This window comes from Oncorhynchus keta, unplaced genomic scaffold (assembly GCF_023373465.1).
Source record: "Oncorhynchus keta strain PuntledgeMale-10-30-2019 unplaced genomic scaffold, Oket_V2 Un_contig_1083_pilon_pilon, whole genome shotgun sequence".
In the NCBI taxonomy this organism is placed as follows: Eukaryota; Metazoa; Chordata; class Actinopteri; order Salmoniformes; family Salmonidae; genus Oncorhynchus; species Oncorhynchus keta.
In genome coordinates, this window is record NW_026277222.1 from 121,256 (window position 1) to 147,069 (window position 25,814).

At 41.1% G+C, this 25,814-nt stretch overlaps 1 protein-coding gene across 1 annotated transcript in view; it reads left to right on the top strand.

Moving 5' to 3' along the window:
• col27a1a (collagen, type XXVII, alpha 1a) overlaps positions 1-25,814 on the top strand; it is a 172,596-nt gene that overhangs the window by 113,028 nt on the left and 33,754 nt on the right. Inside the window, exons 30-40 of the mRNA XM_052500505.1 lie at positions 659-712; positions 1,123-1,176; positions 1,284-1,337; positions 1,752-1,859; positions 4,253-4,306; positions 4,494-4,601; positions 5,953-6,006; positions 10,496-10,549; positions 12,183-12,239; positions 12,334-12,387; positions 22,659-22,712. Coding sequence (XP_052356465.1) covers positions 659-712; positions 1,123-1,176; positions 1,284-1,337; positions 1,752-1,859; positions 4,253-4,306; positions 4,494-4,601; positions 5,953-6,006; positions 10,496-10,549; positions 12,183-12,239; positions 12,334-12,387; positions 22,659-22,712 — 705 coding nt within the window. The remainder of the gene's footprint in view (positions 1-658; positions 713-1,122; positions 1,177-1,283; positions 1,338-1,751; positions 1,860-4,252; positions 4,307-4,493; positions 4,602-5,952; positions 6,007-10,495; positions 10,550-12,182; positions 12,240-12,333; positions 12,388-22,658; positions 22,713-25,814) is intronic.

Sequence of the window (25,814 nt, forward strand, 5' to 3'; positions counted from 1 at the left end):
TTTTAAAGTATCAGAAACCTCCTGTATTCGGGCCTCAATCGTAGCAACCACCTCCGGTTTCATTTCAATTATCTCAGAGCATAGTAGTTTGATGGTCTCGAATGTTCATTTCAGCGCCGCCAGGCCGCACCCCGGGTAAAGTGAGGGAAATAAGTATTTGACCCCCTCTCAACCAGAAGGATTTCTGGCTTCCAGGTGTCTTTTATACAGGTAACGAGCAGAGATTAGGAGCACACTCTTAATGGTAGTGCTCCTAATCTCAGTGTGTTACCTGTATAAAAGACACCAGTCCACAGAAGCAATCAATCAGATTCCAAACTCTCCACCATGGCCAAGACCAAAGAGCTCTCCAAGGATGTGCACGAGAGTCAGTGCTACGAAAAAAAGAGGGTCAATGCAAATAGTCCAGATAGCCATTTGATTATCTGTTCAGCATTGTTATGGCTTGGGGGTAGAATCTGTTCAGCAGCCTTTTGGTTCCAGACTTGGCGGTAGCAAAGTGAGAGGTGCAGTGAAATGTGTTGTTTTGCAGGGTCAAAAATAGTAGTACGGCGTCCTTGCTCAAGGGTACGCAAACTGATTTTTCAGCTTGTCGCCTTGGGTATTTGAACCAGCGAGCTTTTGGTTACTTCTTCTTTACTCTTTTTGTCTCTCTTAGGGTCCTCTAGGCAAAGTGAGTGATCCAGGACTGCCTGGCGAGCCAGGGGAGAAGGTCAGTCACGAGTACTCACCACATCCTACTCTTATCACCCTCTGTCCTCATTCTAACACTGTAACATGGTTGTCTGTCCATTATAATAAGTCAGTCTCTCACTTCCTACACACTCTTACATACATAGTGAATGCAATGATGTTTCTGTGATGAGTCTGTGTAAATGACAAATTATTGAATAACAGCACAGTTACTGTATGTAGGCAGTTATTGTTACAGCACATTCACACACCCTTGCACACACATGTACGCACACACGCATAAACACGTGCACACACACACACACACACACACACACACACACACACACACACACACACACACACACACACACACACACACACACACAGGCAGAAACATATCTGTAACATTAAGGAAACCCTGCCCTCAAGATTGTGTGTGTGTATCAGGGAGCACTCGGAGCCATTGGTAACATCGGAGAGCAGGGACTAATGGGACAACGGGTCAGTTTTTCTGTCATTCTCTTCTTAAAATGAATTTCTCCTGATCGTTTTGTGTTTTGTTAACCATCAAATGTCAATCTCATTCATTGCTTGTGCTCTGTGTGTAGGGAGAGCCAGGGATTGAGGGAGAGGCCGGTGCTGCTGGTCCTGATGGAACAAAGGTATGGACTGAGACAAATCTCTGAGTCATTGTGTGCTTCCAAATGGCACCCTATTCGCTATGAGCCCTGGTCAAAAGTAGTAAACAATTTATTTTTATTAACTTTGTTGCTGTCATTATTCTGATGTTTTTTGTGAGGTAATGGTCAGGTTGTTTATGGTGTTTTGAAACGACCAGGCAAAAACATATCTGAACAGATAAAAAAATATATACAGTATATTATCAAGCAAGAAATACCTCTTTATCTGATGACTCTACAACCAGAAAAACTGTTTACAGCCAGAAATATGACATCATTATGACATTCCATTCCACATTATGCCTGCTGGTTTCACCAGCTCTCTTCACAGGTCATTCCGTTTTTTATTGTTGTATTTAGCTCCCCAGTTGAGCCCATGCTGTTCTGTTTTATTAGGGTGAAAAGGGTGACATGGGGCACGAGGGCGACAAAGGAGAGAAGGGTGAAACCGGAATGAAGGGAAAGGAGGGCCCACCTGGGAATCCTGGACTCATAGGCATCACAGTGAGTGACAAACGTAACCAAACACCCCCCACCCACTCAACCAGGTTGATTATTGTTCTCAATTGCTTACCTTGGTAAATAAAAGCGTTATATGGCTACAATATGTTGACCCGACACACTACACCAACTGTGACTGGGTTGTAGTTGTAATAAATACATTTGATTTAATTACCACAAATTCCATGAAAAACGGTAGAACGATAACCCAAATAAATAGCCTATGTATAGCAACCTAGAAGCCTGTATAGCAGCCTCTGGCGGTGGTGAGAATGATGAATAAGCTGCGTGTGTGCACTGCGGAGGCCGTCAGAGACTTGACCGCTTTGGCCAATGAGAACGTTGAAAAATAAACACCAGCAGTTCCTGTCTAGCCTTATAAACAACATGAGCTTGTTCACAGGCTTTAAAGGCCCGTCCGCAGTGGACCAGACTGCAGCGCAGTCCGATTACAGAGAGCTGGTCAGAGCCTCTCATTCCGAGATTCAAGGGAAAAAGACATTCGCGTCCGGTGCCAACGCTTCTCTCTCCCGTGCGCCTCCACTATCAATGGCTTTAGGGACTTTGTTCACAGTGGGGGACACGCAAGCTGAGACCACTGCTTAACTGTACATCTCCAGTTCTTGACTTGACTCTTACTAGCTCAAAAGTATTGTGGAGCCCCTGCAGCTAAAAAATAAACTGTACCGGCACCCAAAATGAGTACCGGAACCTATTTCAGGTTCACTGTATCTCGGCAGCATGTGAGAGGGGGTTTAGCCACATGAACCTTATCACACCAACAAGATCTAAGATCGAAATTCACAGTGCGTCTGCATTGATGTTCATAAAACTCCACGAACCCCCTCTTCCACAGTGGAACCCAGAACAATGTGACCACTTGGTTACGGTGAAACTATTCTGTTAAGGAAACCCAAACCAGTTTAGCCCCAGCAAAACCCAAGGAGCCTGACCCTCTCTGGGAGTATTTAGCCTACATTGGCTGAGACGCAGGAACCGTTGTAGCTTAATAATACATTAAGGTTATACTTTATTAAGATGCATGAATACACCACACCAAAAGTTAGATTTGATGGCTGTTTTAAAACAAATTTCCTGCAATTCTAAGTAGTAATGATTTATGTTCACTACTTGGTCAATTGATTTGATGTTTGTTTAATCTATGCAAATAAATGATATGAATTGATAGTTCACCCCTCTGTTTTATTTTATAATAGCATATTGTAACCATGTGTTCAAGCTTCTCAAATCATAGTTTATTTATGATACAGCGTAGTGTATGCTACACAATACAATGAAATAGCTACTCGCAACTGAAGCTCTTGTCACGACTCTGACCGAAGGTGGCTCCCCATCCCGTTCGGGTGGCGCTCGGCGGTCGTCGTCGCCGGCCTGCTAGCTGCCACTGATTCTTTTCTCCCCCTCCTTATGTGTTTATTGAGTACACCTGTTTTGAGTTGGTTATAATTAGTGAGGCTTTATTAGTCAGCTGGCCCGCCTGGTTCTTGGTGCGGGATTGATTATTGTAACCCTGGTGTTTGCGTTAGATGTACATGTTTGTGTATTTAGTGCTAGACTGTTTTCGTTTCCCTGTGTCTGGGGCATTTGGTTTGAGCACCCGTAAGTGGGGTGACCGTAGTTCACCATGTGTGCATTAAAAAAAGCACTTTATTGAACTCTGCTTTCCTGCGCCTGATTTCACCCTCACGACACCCAGGACCTTACAGCTCTCCTCGCAAACAGTGCAATCATATTAAGCTATATGTATTTGTATTTACTCCACTTGGGAGGCCCAGAGTGGAGTAAATAGTAAAAGTTGAATAGTAAAAAAAGAGTGGGCAGGATATGTGCTTTAATTAAAACAAAATACAAGGCTGATAGTTTGTTAACCCCATTTGCTCTAATCGGTTTATGAAACAGTAATTCAAGAAGATCTAAATGCATATTACCATGAAACTGATTGAGATCAATCAAATCATTGGCATGCAGATCCAGTTTGGACGTTTTACTGGTAGAACGTTGTAATGCTGGGAATCGAGAAGCAGGTGAAGGTGGTAAGTTTTTAATATAACAAGTATCATGGAGAAAAAACCTAAGGGAGTGCCAGATAAAGGGGAGGTCATGAGAGAGGTGCGCGTATTGATGAATGTCAAGGTGTGCGTAATGATGGTTCCCAGGACCGATGGTTAGTAAACCGGCTACGTCAAGCGCAGGAGGGGAGGAGCGGGAGTAGAGGTGACATACATGAATAATTATCATTCACGGGTTACATTATTTTGCGCTCCCTCATCTAGAAATATTTCACAACACCATTGTCTATCTCTGTTAAATTTTGTCATATGTAGCTATTCAGCTGAAATGTCTATTTCTCAGTCTGTCTCATATCTCCACTCCAGGGACAAGAGGGTAAATCCGGCAAGATTGGTGAAAGAGGCAAACCAGGAAGAAAGGTATTCTTATCAACCACAGATTTGATTTCACTTATTATTTTCCATTGCTAGATCAAAACATGGTCCAGAACCCTGCGATACCTATTATACCTTTATAAATGTATCTTTGTTTACAGTACTTGTATATCAAGTAATTTTACTGTATAATGTTTCATAATATCATACCAATTATATGTGTATGTTGTAGGGAGCCAAAGGCCATATGGGTCATCTTGGGGAGACGGGACGAATCGGAAAGACTGGGCCAAAAGGGTTTGTGGGACCGAAGGGCTCGAGAGGAACCATTGGACCTGTGGTAATGTAGACCTGTAGTATTGCATGCAGACAGTGAGATCATTTTCTGGGCCTGTATTCATAAACCGTTTCAGAGGAGGAGTGCTGATCTAGGATCAGTTTTTCCTTTTAGATCATAGTGTATAAAATTACATGGGCAGGGGGCACCTGATCCATCACCTTTAGAAAGAAAGGTGCTATCTGGAACCTAAAAGGGTTCTTCAGCTGTCCCCATAGGAGAACCCTTTGAGGAACCATTTTGGCTTCCATGCAGGACCTTTTCCACAGAAGGTTATACATGGAACCTAAAAGGGTTCTTCTATGGGGACTAATGAAGAATCCCTTCGGCAGTAGGGATGCGAGGGCAAAATCAAGCCAAGCCCCACTCAAGCCAGCCATATTACAACCTACACTATATGTGTTCTGTAAATTGCATTGTTTGCTGTTAATTCATATGCCTTGCGACCATGATATATAGGCCTAAAGGCCGAGACAATGAGAAGCCAGTGGCAGAAGTTATTCAACCACACTATTGTTTTTCCACACCGGATAGAAACCTCTGTCCAGTGAAGTCCACAATGCATATTTCATGTAACAGATAGTTACATGACCTACAGCATGGTTAAGCAAGTTAATGTTTCCCGACATTTTCGGACCACTAAACAACTATTGAATTTAGAACCACAGAGTTACTGCAAGTCGCATAAAAAAACAGGAGCTGCCTCCACTATTCCAGCACCATGTTGCGTTCGTGCAAGTAGTAAAACATGTTGACTCACCCTACTTGTCGAGAAACGCCAATGGCATCCTCTCTTTCATGTTGACAAAACGGTCTATCACTCTGTCATACAGTACATACTTTTAGTTTTTGTTGTCCTAGGCTACTTGGCTAAAATGCTTGCCTTACTAGCCTAACTTCCATTCATGGGAAACGTTAACTAGTTAATAGTAGTCTTCTACATCTAGCTACTTATTGAATTTCCACCCTCTCAGGCCAGGGGCACAACAATGTATGAATTAATGGTTGGATCAGAATTGCTGTTATCATCATAGAGTCACAGAGTAATACATTATTTTATGTGTCTTCGTGTTCCCTATGTTCCCTTGGAGTCCATGAATACACGGCACTACCCTTTCGGAAGTCTTTTTTTTTTGTCTAGATCAGCACTCCTGCTCTGTGATGCTTTATGCATATGGGTCCCGATGTTAGAACTAGAAGGTAAAACCCAGTAAGAAGTCAAGCAGTCAGAGCAAAATCCGTATTTAGGTTTGACCTTCATTGACATCTGAAGGCTGTCACTTTAGATGGGTAATGTGGTTATTTGCAGTTTTAGCTCCAGTGTGACCAAACCCTCCCTCCCTTCCTCTCACAGGGTCCCCCAGGCAGAATGGGTAAACAGGGGGAACTGGGTCTAGCAGGTTACGAGGTAAGTCTACATATTTATGTACCTTTATATAATCAGGGACTCACCATTGAGACCAGTGTCTCTTTTACGAGGGAGGCCTTCATATACAGTTGTAGCCAAAAGTTTTGAGAATGACACAAATATGATTTTTTTCTTTCAAAATGCCATCATACAAAAACGTTTGTATGATGGCAATTTGCATATACTACAGAATGTTTTGAAGAGTGATCAGATGAATTGTAATTAATTGCAAAGTCCCTCTTTGCCATGCAAATTAACTGAATCTGCAAAAAAAAACATGTCCGCTGCATTTCAGCCCTGCCATAAAAGGACCAGCTGACATCATGTCAGTGATTCTCTCCTTAACACAGGTGTGAGTGTAGATGAGGACAAGGCTGGAGATCACTCTGTCATGCTGATTGAGTTCGAATAACAGACTGGAAGCTTCAAAAGGAGGGTGGTGCTTGGAATCATTGTTCTTCCTCTGTCAATCATGGTTACCTGCAAGGAAACACGTGTCGTCATCATTGCTTTGCACAAAAGGGCTTCACAGGCAAGGATATATATTGCTCCCAGTAAGATTGCACATAAATCAACCATTTATCTGATCATCAAGAACTTCAAGGAGAGTGGTTCAATTGTTGTGAACAAGGCTTCAGGGTCTTGCTTGACTTTCAGAAAGTAAAGCAAGCGCCAGGACCGTCTCCTAAAGTTGATTCAGCTACGGGATCGGGGCACCAGCAGTACAGAGCTTGCTCAGGAATGGCAGCAGGCAGGTGTGAGTGCATCTGCACGCACAGTGAGGCGAAGACTTTTGGAGGCTGGCCTGGTGTCAAGAAGGGAAGCAAATAAGCCACTTCTCTCCAAGCCACTTCTCTCCCCATTGTCAATAAAAGCCTTTGACACTTATGAAATGCTTGTAATTAAACTTCAGTATTCCATAGTAACATATGACAAAAATATCTAAAGACACTGGAGCAGCAAACTTTGTGAAAATTAATATTTGTCATTCTCAAAACTTTGCCACGACTGTACTGTACAATTTCATAAAACACAGACATTTTTTTAAAATATTAAACAAAATACAGATTTTGACCTGTTCCTTGAACTCCAAATCTCTCCAGTAACGCTTTAGTCACACCATACTAGTTTATTAAAACTGAGTTACAGTAATGTACTGAGTAAAACTGTTCCCGCAACGTGCTTCACTCCTAATGCTTTTGATCACACTACTTAGGGACAGTTTGAAATTTAGGGGAGAGTGGTCTAACAATTTTTCTTTGCTTTGTGGAGGGTTGTTTTTTCCCTGGTTTACATTCACCCTTTTGCAGGTTTTACTATAGAATTCCATCCTAGACAAATTTCCTTATCTGCTTGCATGGGCCTCCCCTATATTAAATTGTTTTGATATTGCCCTTATGCACTATGCTTTTCCGCGTGCTAACTATACTTCAGGTCAATATAGTCTACCAGTCTGTCTATCCTGCCCTCTATCCACCATTGATAGTGACAATAGTGGTAGGTGGATCGTTTGTCCAGATCGGGAATAGGCTAACTACACTGAACAAAAATATCAACGAATCATGCAACAATTCAAAAGATTTTACTGAGTTACAGTTCATATAAGGAAATCAGTCAATTTCAATAAATTCATTAGGCCCTAATCTATGGATTTCATATGACTGGGAATACAGATATGCATCTGTAAGGTAGGGGCGTGGATCAGAAAACCAATCAGTATCTGGTCTGACAACTTTTTACCTTATGCAGCGTGACACATCTCCTTCACTTAGAGTTGATCAGGCTGTTGATTGTGGCGTGTGGAATGTTGTCCCACTTCTTAAATGGCTGTGTGAAGTTGCTGTATATTGGCGGGAACTGGAACACGCTGTCGTACACATCGATCCAGAGCATCGATGCTCAATGGGTGACTTGTCTGGTGACTATGCAGGCCATGGAAGATCTGGGACATGTTCAGCTTCCAGGAATTGTGTATAGTTCCTTGAAACATTGGGCCGTGTATTATCATGCTGAAACGTGGTGATGGCGGCGGAATGATGGCACGACAATGGTATCTCTGTGCATTCAAATTGCTATCAATAAACTGCAATTGTGTTCATTGTCCATAGCTTATGTCTGCCCATACCATAACCCCACCACTGGGACACTCTGCTAACCACGTTGACATCAGCAAACCACTCACCCACACGCCATACACTTGCTCTGGGGTTGTGAGGCATGTTAGAGGTACTGCCAAATTTTTTAAAACTACGTTAGAGGCGTCTTATGGTAGGAAGTTTAACATTCAATTATCTGGCAATTGCACGTTCCCTCAAAATTTTGGACATCTGTGGCATTGTGTTGTGTGACAAAACTCCACATTTTAGAATGGCCTTTTATTGTTCCGAGCACAAGATGCACATGTGTACTGATCATGCTGGTCAGCATCTTGATATGCCACACCTATCAGGTGGCTGAATTATCTTGGCAAAGGAGGGATGTAAACACATTTGTGCACATAACATTTCTGGGATCTTTTATTTCAGCCCATGAAACATGGGTCCTTTACATGTTACGTTTATATTTTTGTTCAGTATAGAGCCATCCGATGAGTGAAGATGTAATCCATCTGAGACAATTTTACGAGAACTTGAAAACAACATGTACTGTGTTTCGTTTTGCCCGTATTAAGCATGCATTTTAAACCAGTAAAGGCTTCCCGCACAACTGCAAAATCGGACAGTAGTCTTGTCACAGCCAGTTCAGCAGTCAGGGGAATTGTGTACATAATAGTATCATCTGCATATAGATGAAATGTACAATTTTCAACAGATTAACCAACAGCATTTATATAAATAGTGAAAAGAACAGTATCGACACCTGCGGAACTACTTCAAGAAATTCTGACTTAACCTCATCATCTAATACCTATAACTGACTATAACTGGCTTAATAACATTTAGAGCACGGTACTCCAACTCTCATTTTTAATAAAGACCATCACTAAGGAACCTAATTCAATGCATCATGATTATCCTTATGAACAGTAAATAGCTGAATCAGGTGTGATGCTGGAATAAAAGCCTACATACCCAGTAGCTCTCCAGACAGGAGTTGGAAACCCCTGAACTAGAAAATTGGCAATTTTAGTGAACAAACCTATGATGTGTGACAAGGAAACAAGTTAAGAAACAATAAAACATGTTTTGCTTCAAAGTGGATGGGAACTTTGCCATCAGGGAAATATTTAATTATAAAGGTTATGTCAGTGAAAAGTGATCTCTGCAAACATCAGTGAAATTGCCTTTAAAAGTATATCAATGATTAAACCTGTATATCGCAGTATTAACCCTTCCATAGACTCCAACTGCTCTTAAATGCAAGTAAAACCAAATACATGCTTTTCAACCGTTCACTGCCTTACACCCGCCCGCCCGACTAGCATCACCACCCTGGACGGTTCTGACCTAGAATATGTGGACAACTATAAATACCTAGGTGTCTGGCTAGACTGTAAACTCTCATTCCAGACTCACATCAAACATCTCCAATCCAAAATCAAATCTAGAATTGTCTTTCTATTTCTCAACAAAGCCTCCTTCACTCACGCCACCAAACTTACCCTAGTAAAACTGACTATCCTACCGATCCTCGACTTCGGCAATGTCATCTACAAAATAGCTTCCAATACTCTACTTAGCAAACTGGATGCAGTCTATCACAGTGCCATCCGTTTTGTTACCAAATCACCTTATATCACCCACCACTGCGACCTGTATGCTCTAGTCGGTTGGCCCTCGCTACATATTCGTCGCCAGACCCACTGGCTCATCTATAAGTCTATGCTAGATAAAACTCCACCTTATCTTAGCTCACTGGTCACGATAACAACACCCACCCGTAGCACACGTTCCAGCAGGTATATCTCACTGATCATCCCCAAAGCCAACACCTCATTTGGCCGCCTTTCCTTCCAGTTTTCAGCTGCCTGTGACTGGAACGAATTGCAAAAATCACTGAAGCTGGAGACTTATATTTCCCTCACCATCTTTAAATATCAGCTATCTGAGCAGCTAACCGATCGCTGCAGCTGTACATAGTTCATCTGTAAATAGCCCATCCAATCTACCTACCTCATCCCCATACTGTTTTTATCTACATTTCTGCTCTTTTGCACACATTATCTCTACTTGCACATCATCATCTGCTCATTTATCACTCCAGTGTTAATCTGACAAATTGTAATTCCTTGCTACTTTGCGCTATTTATTGCCTACCTCCTCATGCTTTTTGCGCACACTGTATATAGACTTTATTTTGTTCTACTGTGTCATTGACTTGTTTATTGTGTTTTTGGCTTGTTTATGGTTTATTCCATGTTATTCCATGTGTAACTCTGTGTTGTTGTCTGTGTCACACTGCTTGTTCTCAACTAGCCTACCTGGTTAAATAAAGGTGAAATAAAAATAGAATAAAAAAGTATTTCCTCCATCCCTGTCTGTCTATATAGGGTCATCAGGGACCCCAAGGCCCTATTGGGCATCAAGGACCAAATGGTGAAAAGGTACACCATTCCCAACACATTATGTCTAACTCAGAAACTAGCATCTATGTTTACAATGGCTAACTACTGTATGTCTAACTCAGAAACTGCACTGCAAGTATCACGTAAGGCTAATGTTGCTTTGTCAACTTAATTTTGGGGGTGCTACAGCAGAAGCATATTACAGGCATACAGTGCCATCAGACAATATTCACACCCCTTAACATTTTCCACTTTTTGTTGTGTTACAGCCTGACTTTAAAATGGAATACTGGCCTACACATTGTGTCACAGGCCAACACACAATACCCCACAATATCAAAGTGGAATTATGTTTTTGGAAATGTTTACTAATGAATTAAAAATGAAATTATAAGTATTGAAACCCCTTTGTTATGGCAAGCCTAAATAAGTTCAAGAGTAAGTTGCTTAAATAAGTCGCATGGACTCACTCTGTGTGCAATAATAGTAACATAACTAACATGATTTTTGAATGACCATCTTACCTCTGTACTTAACACTATACAATTATCTGTAAGTTCCCTCATTTGAGCAATGAATTTCAAACACAGATTCAACCACAAAGACCAGGGAGGTTTTCCGATGGCTCACAATGAAGGGCACCTAACAGGTAGATTTAAAAAAAGAAAGCATACATTCAATATCCCTTTGAGCATTGTGAAGAAAATGGCTGTCTAGCCATGATAAACAAATCAACTTGATAGAGCTTGAAGAATTGTTTTAATAATAATGTGCAAATATGATTATTTACAGCTGTAATTGCTGCCAAAGGTGATTCTAACATATTGACTCAAGGGTGTAAATACTTAAATAAGATATTTCTGTATTTCATCTTCAAACACATTTGCAAACATTCTGAAAACATGTTTTCACTGTCATTTTGGGGTAATCTATGTCATCCATTTTAAATTGAGACTGTAACACAACAAAATGTGGAAAGAGTCGAGGGGTATGACTACTTTCTGACGTGATGGTATATCAGACATTTGTAAAAAAAAAAGTGTTTAGCAAATCGCGCTTGCTGCCTCACTGATGTGATTCTTCTGCACGCACTGTAGTGCATCTAATATATTACAGTGGGTTAGATTCAACTGTGCCTGACGGGCAAAAGAAAAATGGACACTTGTGATCTTGTTTGAACATAATCCTACCCTATTTCTCTATCAACATGTCTCTTTCTCAGTCTGTTATGTAATAGTGTGTATTAACATCAACCAGCTGTCTGGATCTACATTTGAACTCAATGTTTCCCATTTGAACCATGAAACAAAGATCCTTTAACACAACTCTGCAGTTATCCTTTATATTCCCCAAGTCTGCTTTAAATGTATTGCCTAACAAACAACAAATCAACCCTGGCTAAAGCTAGTCATTTAAGAATGGCGTAAACACTGCTAAGATTTATTTTGCAGAGTGAGAGAGAACCATATCTGCTTCATGCACTGATGTGATATGTTTTTGAGTTTTTGACGTGTACACACATCTGACATGTGTACACAGTTACAGTAGGATCATTCAGGACACTAACCAACAATCTTTGATGAAACAGTACACTTTCAGTGAGCAATCTGTGAGAGGTAAATTGTATTGTCTTCCATTGAATGGCTCCACTAACATTGTTTCTTTATATTAGGGTGAGCAGGGGGATGATGGGAAGGTTGAGGGTCCTACTGGTCCTCCAGGCGACAGAGTGAGTTACTATTATCTTCTCTCATCTTTCATTACTAATCCCAATACGGTTCTGAGGGTCTTTAATATCAACGTATTCTTCTGTTTTTGATCAGGGTCCTCCAGGAGACAGAGGAGAGAGAGGGGATATAGGGGATCCAGGATACCGAGTAAGTGTTATGAATCTGCATTTAAACAAACCAGTCAACCAGCTGATTGGTACAGAAATTCCTGACCAATTGCATTTCAGTAGCCTGGAATAAACTCTCTCATTGGGTAGAATTTTGACACTGACACCTACCTGTAAAATATTATAGCAACTCGGCTAAGGCAAGAGCGAGATGGATTTTGAAGAGTAAAATTAAAATGTGTGTGTGAGAAGAGACATCCGGGCAGGGTATATTTGCAACAACTTCTGAATCTTTATTTCTTCAGGGGGGAAATATCTTCACTCTCAGACTCATTTATTGGATGCTGCAATGATTTTCTGTTCCCAATGACACACTTGCACGCTCTCAAATTCAATTTCTGCACCCTACACAACATGTGCACACTTGATGTGTTTTATATGCACTTTGCAACTGATGTCATATGGGGCCTTTACAAGCTGTCGGAATTATCTGAAGTTCAGAGTTGACTCTGAAGTTTCACTTGAACGAAACTCCAAGTCATAATTACAAGTGTAAAACTCTGAGAACATTTTGTTATCCAAGTTGCCGAGTTGTTCATTCACCACTGACCATTCACCTTTTCAACCTAAACATGACAACAAATCTGTTTTTTTTATAATTACAAAAAAAAACGTGTTTGTTGTTTGCAGTAGCATGTCTTGTTGTAATATCCCCAACATAGGTGTTAGTTTCACCAATGAAGCATTCAAGCTTTAAGCAAGCTAGCTAACTTTATTATTAGCAACATTAACTAGCTTATTTGGGTTTTTAGGTTTTATTTATTTGCACCAAAGAAAACAAGTGAAATACTTAACACTACAGATAAAAGAAACTGCATGGAGGAGACTAAATCAAATCAAGTTTATTTATATAGCCCTTCGTACATCAGCTGATATCTCAAAGTGCTGTACAGAAACCCAGCCTAAAACCCCAAACAGTAAGCAATGCAGGTGTAGAAGCACGGTGGCTAGGAAAAACTCCCTAGAAAGGCCAAAACCTAGGAAGAAACCTAGAGAGGAACCAGGCTATGTGGGGTGGCCAGTCCTCTTCTGGCTGTGCCGGGTGGAGATTATAACAGAACATGGCCAAGATGTTCAAATGTTCATAAATGACCAGCATGGTCAAATAATAATAATCACAGGCAGAACAGTTGAAACTGGAGCAGCAGCACGGCCAGGTGGACTGGGGACAGCAAGGAGTCATCATGTCAGGTAGTCCTGAGGCATGGTCCTAGGGCTCAGGTCCTCTGAGAGAGAGAAAGAAAGAGAGAATTAGAGAGAGCATACTTAAATTCCCACAGGACACCGGATAGGACAGGAGAAGTACTCCAGATATAACAAACTGACCCTAGCCCCCCGACACAAACTACTGCAGCATAAATACTGGAGGCTGAGACAGGAGGTTGTCAGGAGACAATACTGGGTAGTTTGGTTAACCCCTAGTCTATGCAGGAATTCCAGAGTATGGAACCTGTATCTGATAGAGAATGGACTGTGAGGTGCGGCAGTGGGAGGATGCAGGTTATCGCAGTGTCTTGTGTTGTATGCATGGGTTTGGGAATTAACCTGGAAGAATGAAGGGTTTGGGTAGGCTGTTTGGGGGGTATTTGTACATGAAGGTGCATAATTTTGGTATATTAAATGTTGTAGATATACAATATATTCAGTTTCTTAAACCAGAGGGACCGATGGAGCCAAGTAGTTAAAGGGGGTGGCTAGTCTTGTAAATTTATTTGGTGTGAAGAATAATTTGTGTAGGTAGGAAGCATACAGTATATGTACTGTCCTAGACAATATTGCAGTAAATGAGATGGGTAAATTAATATGTAGTGTAGTATTAGGAAGCAAGCCTGATGAACCAAACCACTATTCGTTCTGATGATACTTTGCTGCAAACAAAATGAATATGGTTTATAACTTTTTATCAATTGAAACACCTAGGAATCGAGTGGATGAAACCTGGTCCATTTTATTCCCCCAAATTGAGATTTTTCTATTCTATTGTTTGCTATTTCTTATTCTTACCAGTGAATACAATGAAGATAAATTAATAATCTTTAAATGTAAAAAAAAAAATCTGGAACCATTCAGAAAACTTGGCCATGCCCGAGTTTGCTTCATTGATTAGCGAATCAAAATTCTAGAGTGATAAAATCATTAGCAAAAAGAATGGGAATTACAGTAGAAGACAAAGTAGCAAGGTCTTTGGATTGAACCCTGTGGAATGCAACAGAATATCATAAACATAATTATATAGCCATTTATATGTAAAATCATGAAAACTGTAATAATATTTCACGATCAACCATGTCGGATGCTTTTGATAAATCTAAAAAGAGGCCAAGAGTGTATTCATTGTTGTTCAGGGCTGTAAAGATTTTATCCACAAGTTGTAAAAGAGACATCTGTGTGGTAGTGCTTATGAAAACCATATTGGTGCTCATATAGAATAGTGTTGGTTTAAAAAAACATCATAGTACAGTTATTGGGTGATAATATGTAAAAGATCTTGGATCCCCAGATTTACAAAAATACATTAGTGGGAAGAACAAGTTAAAAAAAATCACCCAGAACAAGAGTTACATTACTCCACAAATAAGTCCCCAATCAATACTTTAAATTGCCCAAACAGCACCAGAACATCAATATGAAATGTATATTATTCCAACAATACAGTGCATTAAAATACAGCAACCTCAAGAGTCACCCAATCCTCTGAACGGGTTAGGCAACTCAGATGCCTATACTTCAACAGCAAAGTTAGATTAGACAGAAATGTATGAAGTAGGGCCTTGTAAACAAAAAGGGAGTAATGTGGAGGTTTATGTTGTTGTCTGGACTTCCCTAAAGACCCGTAGACCTCTATATTACATCCTTTTTGTTCACAAGGCTCTACTTCATGAACTTCTGTTTATGATAAGTATCAAAACTGTCACCTATAGGGCCTCCCGAGTGGCGTTTCTACAGACCTGGGTTCGATCCCAGGTGGCCGCAACAGTTGTCCTTGTCCCATTGCGCTCTAGCGACGCCTTGTGGCAGGCTGGGTGCATGCACACTGACACCCGTTGTACGGTGTTTCCTCCAACACATTGGTGCGGCTGGCTTCCAGGTTAAGCGAGCAGTGCGGCTTGGAAGGGTCGTGTTTCGGAGGACGCATGGCTTTCGATATTCTCCTCTCCCGTATCCATACGGGAGTTGCAGCAATGGGACAAGACTGTAACTACCATTTGGTCATCACAAAATTTGGGAGAAAAAGGATAAAAGTTACATTTTAAAAAATTATGTTAATAAAAGCTTTCACCTGTAACGAAATGACGGGCACAATGGTAGATGGCATCCAAAGGTTTAGGAGAAGTAGCAGCTGCACTTTGATAAATAATATCACCATAATCAAGAAATATAAAAAGGTTGAATAATCTGCACAATCTGTTTCTGTAGAAAAAGCCAACTTTAAAACTTAACTTCTTAACCAGATCTACAGTATATATTTTTTAAATGTCAAATCCATATCAATCCAAATATTTACATGCAGGAGCACAGTCAGTTGAAGAGCAATCTTTTATTTTCTCCCCCTCTTTCTCCCCAATTGGAAGTTAGTCTTGTCTCATCGCTGCAACTCCCGTACAGACTAGGGAGAGGTCGAAGGCCGAGAGTCGTGCATCCTCCGAAACACAACCCAGCCAAGCCGCACTGCTTCTTGACACAATGCCCACTTAACCGGTAAGCCAGCCGTACCAATGTGTCGGAGGAAACACCGTGCAGCTGGCGACGGAAGTCAGCGAGCACTACGCCCGGCCCTCCAACAAGGAACTGTTAGAGCGCGATGGGACAAGGATATCCCAGGCCGGCCAAACCCTCCCCTAACGGGCCAATTGTGCACTGCCTCATGGGTCTCCTGGTCACGGCGACACAGACTGGGATGGAACCCGGGTCTGTAGTGACACCTCTAGCACTGTGATGCAGAGCCTTAGACTGCTGCGCCACTTGGGAGGCTCTAACATTATATCTTAATATGACTTTGGTGCAGGTCATGTTGTTTTTCACATTACCATCTCCAGGAAACACACACTATATGAAATCATATGTAAGTTTGTCACATCCACAGGATGCAGAAGTTGTAAAAGGTATAGTGAAATAGTTACTTGCATTGGGGAATCTTTTGTTTAGACATGTAGCTAGCTAAACAATGAACCATAATCCCAACTCATAACGTTACTACAATGCATGAATCTGCAGGTAGCTAAACATAACCAACCAGCTTCGATGTCAGCTAGCTCGCTGCCATTAGGCTAACTAGCAATGCAAATGGATATATGAGATACTAATAATATTACTACACAGATCATACACGTAACGTTAGCTAGCAAGCCAACCAGCTATTGTTAGCTAGCTAGCTAACAGTTAGCTTTAACTTGAAATGAAATGAAAACGACTTTCTGACAACAATAGAAACATATCTGAAAATGTAGCTACAGTTGCTTAGCCAAATACATTTAAACTCAGTTTCACAATTCCTGACATTTATTCCTAGTAAAAATCCCCTGTTTTAGGTCAGTTAGGATCACCACTTTATTTTAAGAATGTGAAATGTCAGAATAATAGTAGAGAGAATGATTTATTTCAGCTTTTATTTCTTTCATCACATTCCCAGTGGGTCAGAAGTTTACATACACTCAATTAGTATTTGGTAGCATTGTCTTTAAATTGTTTAACTTAGGTCAAATGTTTAGTGTAGCCTTGCACAAGCAATTACATAAGTATTCCGACCCTTTACTCAGTACTTTGCTGAAACACCTTTGGCAGAGAATACAACCTTGAGTCTTCTTGGCTACAAGCTTAGCACAACTGTATTAGGGGAGTTTCTCCCATGCTTCTCTGCAGATCCTCTCAAGCTCTGTCAGGTTGGATGGGGAGCGTCACTGCACAACTATTTTCAGGTCTCTCCGGAGATGTTCAATCGGGTTCAAGTTCGGGCTCTGGGTGGGCCACTCAAGGACATTCAGTGTCCATTGTGTGTTCTTTTGCCCATCTTGATCTTTTCTTTTTATTGGCCAGTCAGAGATATGGCTTTTTCTTTGCAACTCTAAAACTAGACACTAATGTACTTGTTATTTTGCTCAGTTGTGCACCCACGCCTCCCCCTCTATTGGTGTGCTGTGCCTTTTTTTCTGCACACATAGTGTTACGTGTTCCTTCCAAACAACTCAACTGTAGGTTCATCTGTCCACAGAATATTTTGCCAGTAGCACTGTGGAACCTGCACGTGCACCTTTGCAAACTTCAGACAAGCAGCTATGTTTTTTTGGAAAGCAGTTACTTCTTCCGTGGTGTCCTCCCATGAACATCATTCTTGTTTAGTGTTTTACATATCGTAGACTCGTCAATGGAGATGTTAGCATGTTCCAGAGATTTATGTAATTCTTTAACTGACACTAAGATTCTTCTTAACCTCATTAAGCATTCTGAGCTGTGCTCTCGTAGTCCACTTTGCAGGACGGCCACTCCTAGGGAGAGTAGCAACAGTGCTGAACTTTCTCCATTTATAGACAATTTGTCTTACCGTGACTGATGAATATCAAGGTGTCACGATCGTCGTATTGAGGAGACCAAAGCGCAGCATGATGTGAATACATCCCTTTAATGATAGATGAAAACAAACACAAAGTACACTAAACAAACAAAATATCAACACAACCGTGACCGCTATAAATACTGAGCGCAAACATGCAACATCACATAGACAATAACCCACGAAATACCCAAAGAAGATGGCTGCCTAAATATGGTTCCCAATCAGAGACAACGATAAACAGCTGCCTCTAATTGAGAACCAATCTCGGCAACCATAGACATACATAAACACCTAGATGGTAAACAACCCCATAAACCTATAAAACCCCTAGACAGTACAAAAACACATACATCACCCATGTCACACCCTGACCTAACCAAAATATATAAAGAAAACAAAGAATACTCAGGTCAGGGCGTGACACAAGGCTTTTAGCGATACTTTTGTAACCCTTTCCAGCTTTATGCAAGTCAGCAATTCTTAATCTTAGGTCTGGGTTCACTTCAGGCAAAGCTTCTTGTGAATAGCAAACTCAAATATTGTGATTTTTTTTAGGGCAAGGCAGCTCTAACCAACATCTTGTCTCATTGATTGGACTGCAGGTTATCTAACTCCTGGCTCCAATTAGCTTTGGGAGAAGTCATTAGTCTAGGGGTTCACATACTTTTTCCAACCTACACTGTGAATGTTTAAATGATGTATTCAATATAGACATGATCAATATAGTCTAGTAAGCACCATTGTACAGTGACTGTGCAGGTGCCTTATTTTGCGCAGAGGGAGGGAGCTCCCGTTTCACTTTGTTCATGGTGCTGGCCAGACTTCTCCTTTGTGAGCATGTCCGACTGATGAGAGGAGGGACAAAGGGGGAAAACCATTTTAAAAAATGACACACTCTCCTAAAACTGGTTATAACTCCAGTACTGTTTGTGATGTTAAGATTCTAACAACAACAGTGTGTTATATGTGTGTGTTGCTTCACAGTCCCCGCTGTTCCATAAGGTTTATTTTTATCTGTTTTTTAAATCAAATTTTACTGCTTGCATAAGTTACTTGATGTGGAATAGAGTTCCTTGTAGGCATGGCTCTATGTAGTATGGTGCGCCTCCCATAGTCTGTTCTGGACTTGGGGACTGTGAAGAGACCTCTGGTGGCATGTCTTGTGGGGTATGCATGGGTATCTCAGCTGTGTGCCAGTAGTTCAAACAGACAGCTTGGTGCATTCAACATTTTTATGGTAAATTATCTTCCCCAAACTTGAAACTCACTCACTGCTTATATATGCCAGTTAGGCTCTACACCCCTTGTAATGCAGATTAACTTCTTGCGCCTCCAAACCCATATCCGGGAGCGTAATCATAGCCTCAAGCTCATTACCATAACGCAACGTTTCCTATTCATGAAAATCGCAAATGAAATGAAATAAATATGTTGAAACACAAGCTTAGCCTTTTGTTAACAACACTGTCAGATTTTCAAAATATGCTTTTCAACCAAAGCTACACAAGCATTTGTGTAAGAGTATTGATAGCCTAGCATAGCATTAAGCCTAGCATTCAGCACGCAACATTTTCACAAAAACAAGAAAAGCATTCAAATAAAATCATTTACCTTTGAAGAACTTCGGATGTTTTCAAATACGAGACTCTCGGTTAGATAGAAAATGTTCATTTTTTCCAAAAAGATTATTTGTGTAAGAGAAATAAATAGCTCTGTTTCGTTCATCATGTTTGGCTAAGAAAAAAAAACGAAAATGCAGTCAACACAACTCCAAACTTTTTTCCAAATTAGCTCCATAATATCGACGGAAACATGGCAAACGTTGTTTAGAATCAATCCTCATGGTGTTTTTCACAATTCTATTCGATGAAAAATCATTCGTGGCAGTTGGTTTCTCATCAGAGGCAAACGGAAAAATACTGCAGCTGGAGATTACGCAATAATTGCGGAGGACACCAACGGAGGACATCTTCCAATGATAGCGACCACCTGGTAGATGTAGTATCTTATGGTCAATCTTCCAATGATATGCCTACAAATACGTCACAATGCTGCAGACACCTTGGGGAAAACGTGGAAACCGTAAGCTGACTCCTAGCTCCTCCACAGCCATATAAGGAGTCATTGCCATGAGGCGGTTTCAAAAAATACGGCACTTCCTGATTGGATTTTTATCTGATTTTTTTCTGTAACATCAGTTCTGTGGCACTCACAGACAATATCTTTGCAGTTTTGGAAACGTCAGTGTGTTTTCTTTCCAAAGCTGTCAATTATATGCATAGTCGAGCATCTTTTCGTGACAAAATATCTTGTTTAAAACGGGAACGTTTTTCATCCAAAAATTAAAATAGCGCCCCCTAGTTATAAAAGGTTAATGTGCTTCATTTTAAGAAGTTATTTGTCTATTTTAGTTGTGATACAAACATATAGGCCTATGGGCTAGGCTACAGGTGCGCAACTATGATTCGAATAAGTGGCAAAAAAAGGCATTGTTTCTTATGCTAGGCATCATTCTCAAATTATAATATATATAATTCATAAGTTAAAGGCTAATATTGTCACCCATCAGACTATACTTGATTTGATCTTGTCTCTACATATACTAAATTGGGGTGGCAGGTAGCCTAGTGGTAAGAGTGTTGGATTTGTAACCGAAAGGTTGCAAGATCAAATCCCCGAGCTGTCAAGGTAAAAAAATATATATGTCGTTCTGCCCCTGAACAAGGAAGTTAACCCACTTTTCCTAGGCCTCTTGCAGTCTCTATGGTGATGCCACAGGGTTCTTTTCTCGGGCCGAGTCTTTTCTCTGTATACATTAATGATGTTGCTCTTGCTGCTGGTGATTCTCTGATCCACCTCTACGCAGATGACACCATTCTGTATACTTCTGGCACTTATTTGGACACTGTTAACTAACCTCCAGACGAGCTTCAATGCCATACAACTCTCCTTCCGTGACCTCCAACTGCTCTTAAATGCAAGTAAAACTAAATGCATGCTCTTCAACCGATCGCTGCCCACACCTGCCCGCCCATCCAGCATCACCATTCTGGACGGTTCTGACTTGAATATGTGGACAATTACAAATACCTAGGTGTTTGGTTAGACTGTAACTCTCCTTCCAGACTCACATTATCCATCTCCAATCCAAAATTAAATATAGAATCGGCATTCTATTTCGCAACAAAGCATCCTTCACTCATGCTACCAAATATACCCTCGTAAAACTGACTATCCTACAGATTGTCGACTTCGGCGATGTCATTTATAAAATAGCCTCCAACACTCTACTCAGCAAATTGGATGCAGTCTATCACAGTGCCATCCGTTTTGTCACCAACGCCCCATATATTACCCACCACTGTGACCTGTATGCTCTCGTTGGCTGGCCCTCGCTTCATATTCATCGCCAAACCCACTGGCTCCAGGTCATCTATAAGTCTTTGCTAGGTAAAGCCCCACCTTAGCTCACTGGCCACCATAGCAGCACCCACCCGTAGCACGCGCTCCAGCAGGTATATTTCAATGGTCACCCCCAAAGCCTATTCCTCCTTTGTCCGCCTTTCCTTCCAGTTCTCTGCTGCCAAAATCACTGAAGCTGGAGACTCATATCTCCCTCACTAACTTTAAGCATCAGCTGTCAGAGCAGCTCACAGATCACTGCATCTGTACATAGCCCAGCTGTAAATAGCCCATCCAACTACCTCATCCCCATATTGTTATTTAACATTTGTTTTGCCCCTTTTCATCCCAGTATCTCTACTTGCACATTGATCTTCTGCACATCTATCACTCCAGTGTTTAATTGCTAAATTGTAATTATTTAGCCTCTATGGCCTATTTTCTTACCTCTCTAATTTTACCTCATTTGCACACACTCTATATAGATTTTTTTTCCTAACTCTGTGTTGTTTGTGTTGCACTGCTTTGCTTTATCTTGGCCGGGTCGCAGTTGTACATGAGAACTTGTTCTCAACTGGCCTACCGGGTTAAATAAAGGTGAAATAAAAAAGGTTTCTGCTACTCTCTTACTCAGTCTAACAACGGGAAAGCAACTTACATGTTATTGTTTGAAGAAAAGGTCACACTTAAAAAGCACTTGAACACAATCATGTCCGACCCATGAGCACATTTAATGCCCCAATTGCCACGCTCCCCTGGTATGACACCTCTGACGAAGTGTGCTTAATGCTACCTTTGAAGTTTGACTGAGTTGCAATCCACCCCCAAATAATATGTCTTCAGTTATTGATATCAGATCAGGTATAGTTTAAAACTAGCTGGTTAAAATATTTATAAGATCTAAGAAGTGGGGGTGTTGTTTTTATCTACAGTATTATCTTGTGATTTTATGCTGTGTTAAAATGAAGTGAATCTGAATGTCTATCCCAGCTTTATTTACTAAACATGGCATTAAAGTTGATGATAGCAAATAATTGTATCTGTATGAGCTATTTAGCACTCGGCTAGTTTGTTCTGCCTTTGCTTGTCATGTTCCTTACTGGTTGGGGGCTGCTAGAGGCTCGGTGTTCTCCCAGCAAGTTTTTAGAACATTATGGTGTAGTAATACTATAGTGCAACCGGTTGCACCACATTACAGGCATACCAACTATACAGTACTCTCCTCATGCATGTCTTTTTGTATTACTGTCCTGTTGCATATGTTTTATTGTAGCTGACAATGTTTTACTGTTCCAAAGGGGCAACAAGGTGTGGACGGAGGGAGAGGCAAACCTGGAGCCCCTGGACAACCTGTGAGTGTGGATCTGTTGAAGCTATGATTTACACATCAATATGTATTTACATTTTACATTGCAAACATGGGATTGTGCACCCAAGCATGCCTGCAAATCATTGGCATTAATGAGCCAAATCAGTCATAACTGTACTGTATAGAAATGCATTGTGCAACAAGGAGTATAGAATATACAGCGTGAATACACCACAAAAACCTGTATCCTTAAAAACATTTTTACATTGTGACTGCGCAGACACAACAAACATATTTCTCATTTGTACAAAATAAAATAATCAACCTACCCCCGAGGCCAAATGTGCTTGGACCAACACACCATAGAGCCATCAACACAGAGAATAGTGAGGCGCTGGATTTACGAGGCAGACTCTGTGCTGCGCGATTGCTTTGAGAATATTGATTGGAATATATTAATAGATTCATCCACCCAGGACTCATTAATCAACATTGACAAATATACTGTACATCGTCAGTCACAGGCTTCATTAGGAAATGTGTTGATGATGACCCACAAGAACAATCCGGACATACCCCAAACAAAAACCCTGAATGAACGAGAGACATAACCGTACAATGCCGAGAGCTCGTACTGCAGCAGAACGAACCCTGATGACTTGGTGGGGCACGATGCATAATCCATTGGGGACGCAAAGAGACTATAGAGATTCAAACTTGAATTGATGTTCGACAACTGACTATAGACGATTACAGACTAAAAAGGCAAATCCAGCTGTGCAGTCCCCACTGACGCTTCCCTCCCAGACAAGCTTAACACATTCTATGATCGCTTCAAGGCAGACAATATAGAGCCATCCAGGAAGAGTCTCGCTGCTCCGGATGTCCAGGTGCTTTCGCTCTACGAGGCTTATGTGAGGAAAACTCTCAAAAGAGTGAATACTTACAAAACCGCCGGCCCAGATGGCATCCCTGGCCGCGTCCCCAGAGTGAAGTCTTCTCTGACATCTCTCAACCTGTCCATTTCTCAGGCTGTAGTCCCCACCTGCTTTAAGGAGACCAACATCACCACCGCTCTTGTCAAGAGGGCACAACAGCATCTCTACTTCATAAGGTGGCTGAAGAAATTTGTCAATGCCGCCCCAGGTCTTCTCCAAATACTACCACTACACCATCGAGAGCGTCCTGAATGGTTGCATCGTGGTCTGGTACGGGAATTGCTCCGCTCATGACTGCAAGGTCCTCCAGCGGGTGGTGAACATTACTGGGGCCGTGCTCCCACCCATCCAGTGCATATACTTGAAACAGGTCTTGAGGAAGGCAGGCAGCATCATCAAGGACCCCAAACACCCCAGCAACGAGCTGTTCTCCCCTTTACCATCAGGCAGACGGAGTCAGGGCATGAGGTCTGATACCAACAGGTTCAGAGACAATTTCTATTTCCAAGACATCCAACTGCTGAACACTTGAACTGGACTGACCACCTGCTCTGATTCTCCGCCCCTTAGCACACACTCACACAGGCATACACACACACATACAGTTGAAGTCCGAAGTTTAAAAACACTTAGGTTGGAGTCATTAAAACTTGTTTTTCGACCACTCCACAAATTTGTTGTTAACAAACTATAGTTTTGGCAAGTCGGTTAGGACAAAAGTAATTTTTCCAAAAATTGTTTACTGACAGATTATTTCACTTAGAATTCACTGTATCACAATTCCAGTGGGTCAGAATTGCACATACACTAAGTTGACTGTGCCTTTTATACAGCTTGGAAAATTCCAGAAAATGATGTCATGGCTTTATAAGCTTCTGATAGGCAAAATAATATCATTTCAGTCAATTGGAGGTGTACCTGTGGATGTATTTCAAGGCCTACCTTCAAACGCAGTGCCTCTTTGCTTGACATCATAGGAAAATCTAAAGAAATCAGCCAAGACCTCAGAAAAGAAATTGTAGACCTCCACAAGTCTGGTTCATCCTTGGGAGCAATTTCCAAACCCCTGAAGGTACCATGTTCACCTGTACAAACAATTGCATGCAAGTATAAACACCATGGGACCACCAGTCATCATACCTCTCAGGAAGGAGATGCGTTCTGTTTCCTGGAGATTAATGGACTTTGCTGCGAAAAGTGCAAATCAATCCCAGAGCAACAACATAGGACCTTGTGAAGATGCTGGAGGAAACAGGTACAAAGGTATCTATATCCACAGTAAATCGAGTCCTATATCGACATAACCTGAAAGGCCACTCAGCATGGAAGAAGCCACTGCTCCAAAACCGCCATAAAAAAGCCAGAATACGGTTTGCAACTGCACATGGCGACAAGATCGTACTTTTTCGAGAAATGTCCTCTGGTCTGATGAAGCAAAAATAGAACTGTTTTGCCATAATGACCATCGTTATGTTTGGAGGAAAAAGGTGGTGGCATGCAACTCGAAGAACACCATCCCAACCGTGAAGCACGGGGGTGGCAGCATCATGTTGTGGGGATGCTTTGCTGCAGGAGGGTCTGGTGCACTTCACAAAATAGATGGCATCATGAGGCAGTAAAATAATATAGATATATTGAAGCAACATCTCAAGACATCAGTCTTGGGTCTTCTAAATTGACATGAGTCTTCCAAATGGAATCATTCTCTAAACTGAGTTTAATTAAATGTATTTGGCTACGGTGTATATAAACTTCCGAATTCAACTGTATACATTCATGCTTAACCGCTGCTACCAGACTCTTCTCCAATACCCTTGTAAATATTGGACTATAAATTGTGCATTTCTGTAATTTACTTATGCTAAGATGTATTATTCTATTCTCCTGTCATTTAGTTTATGTTCATAACTCTTATCTTTTATTATTTCTTATTGTTGTTTCATTGTCGAGAAGGAACCTGCAAGTAAGAATTTCGCTAGGAAATGTATTCCATGTGTGTCCCTTAAAACCTTAAAATTGAAAGCTATCCACCCATGTACCCACCCTCGAATTCTGCATGGGGTCTTGGGCCCAAATAAATTGTAAATGACAGACATGGAAGCTCTGCTTCTAGCTCCTAAGCAACTTTGCAGTATTTTGTTTTTCTGTGTTATATCTTACATTATTAGCCCAAAAGGTTTTTGCGTTAATACATGCAGCCAGAAATA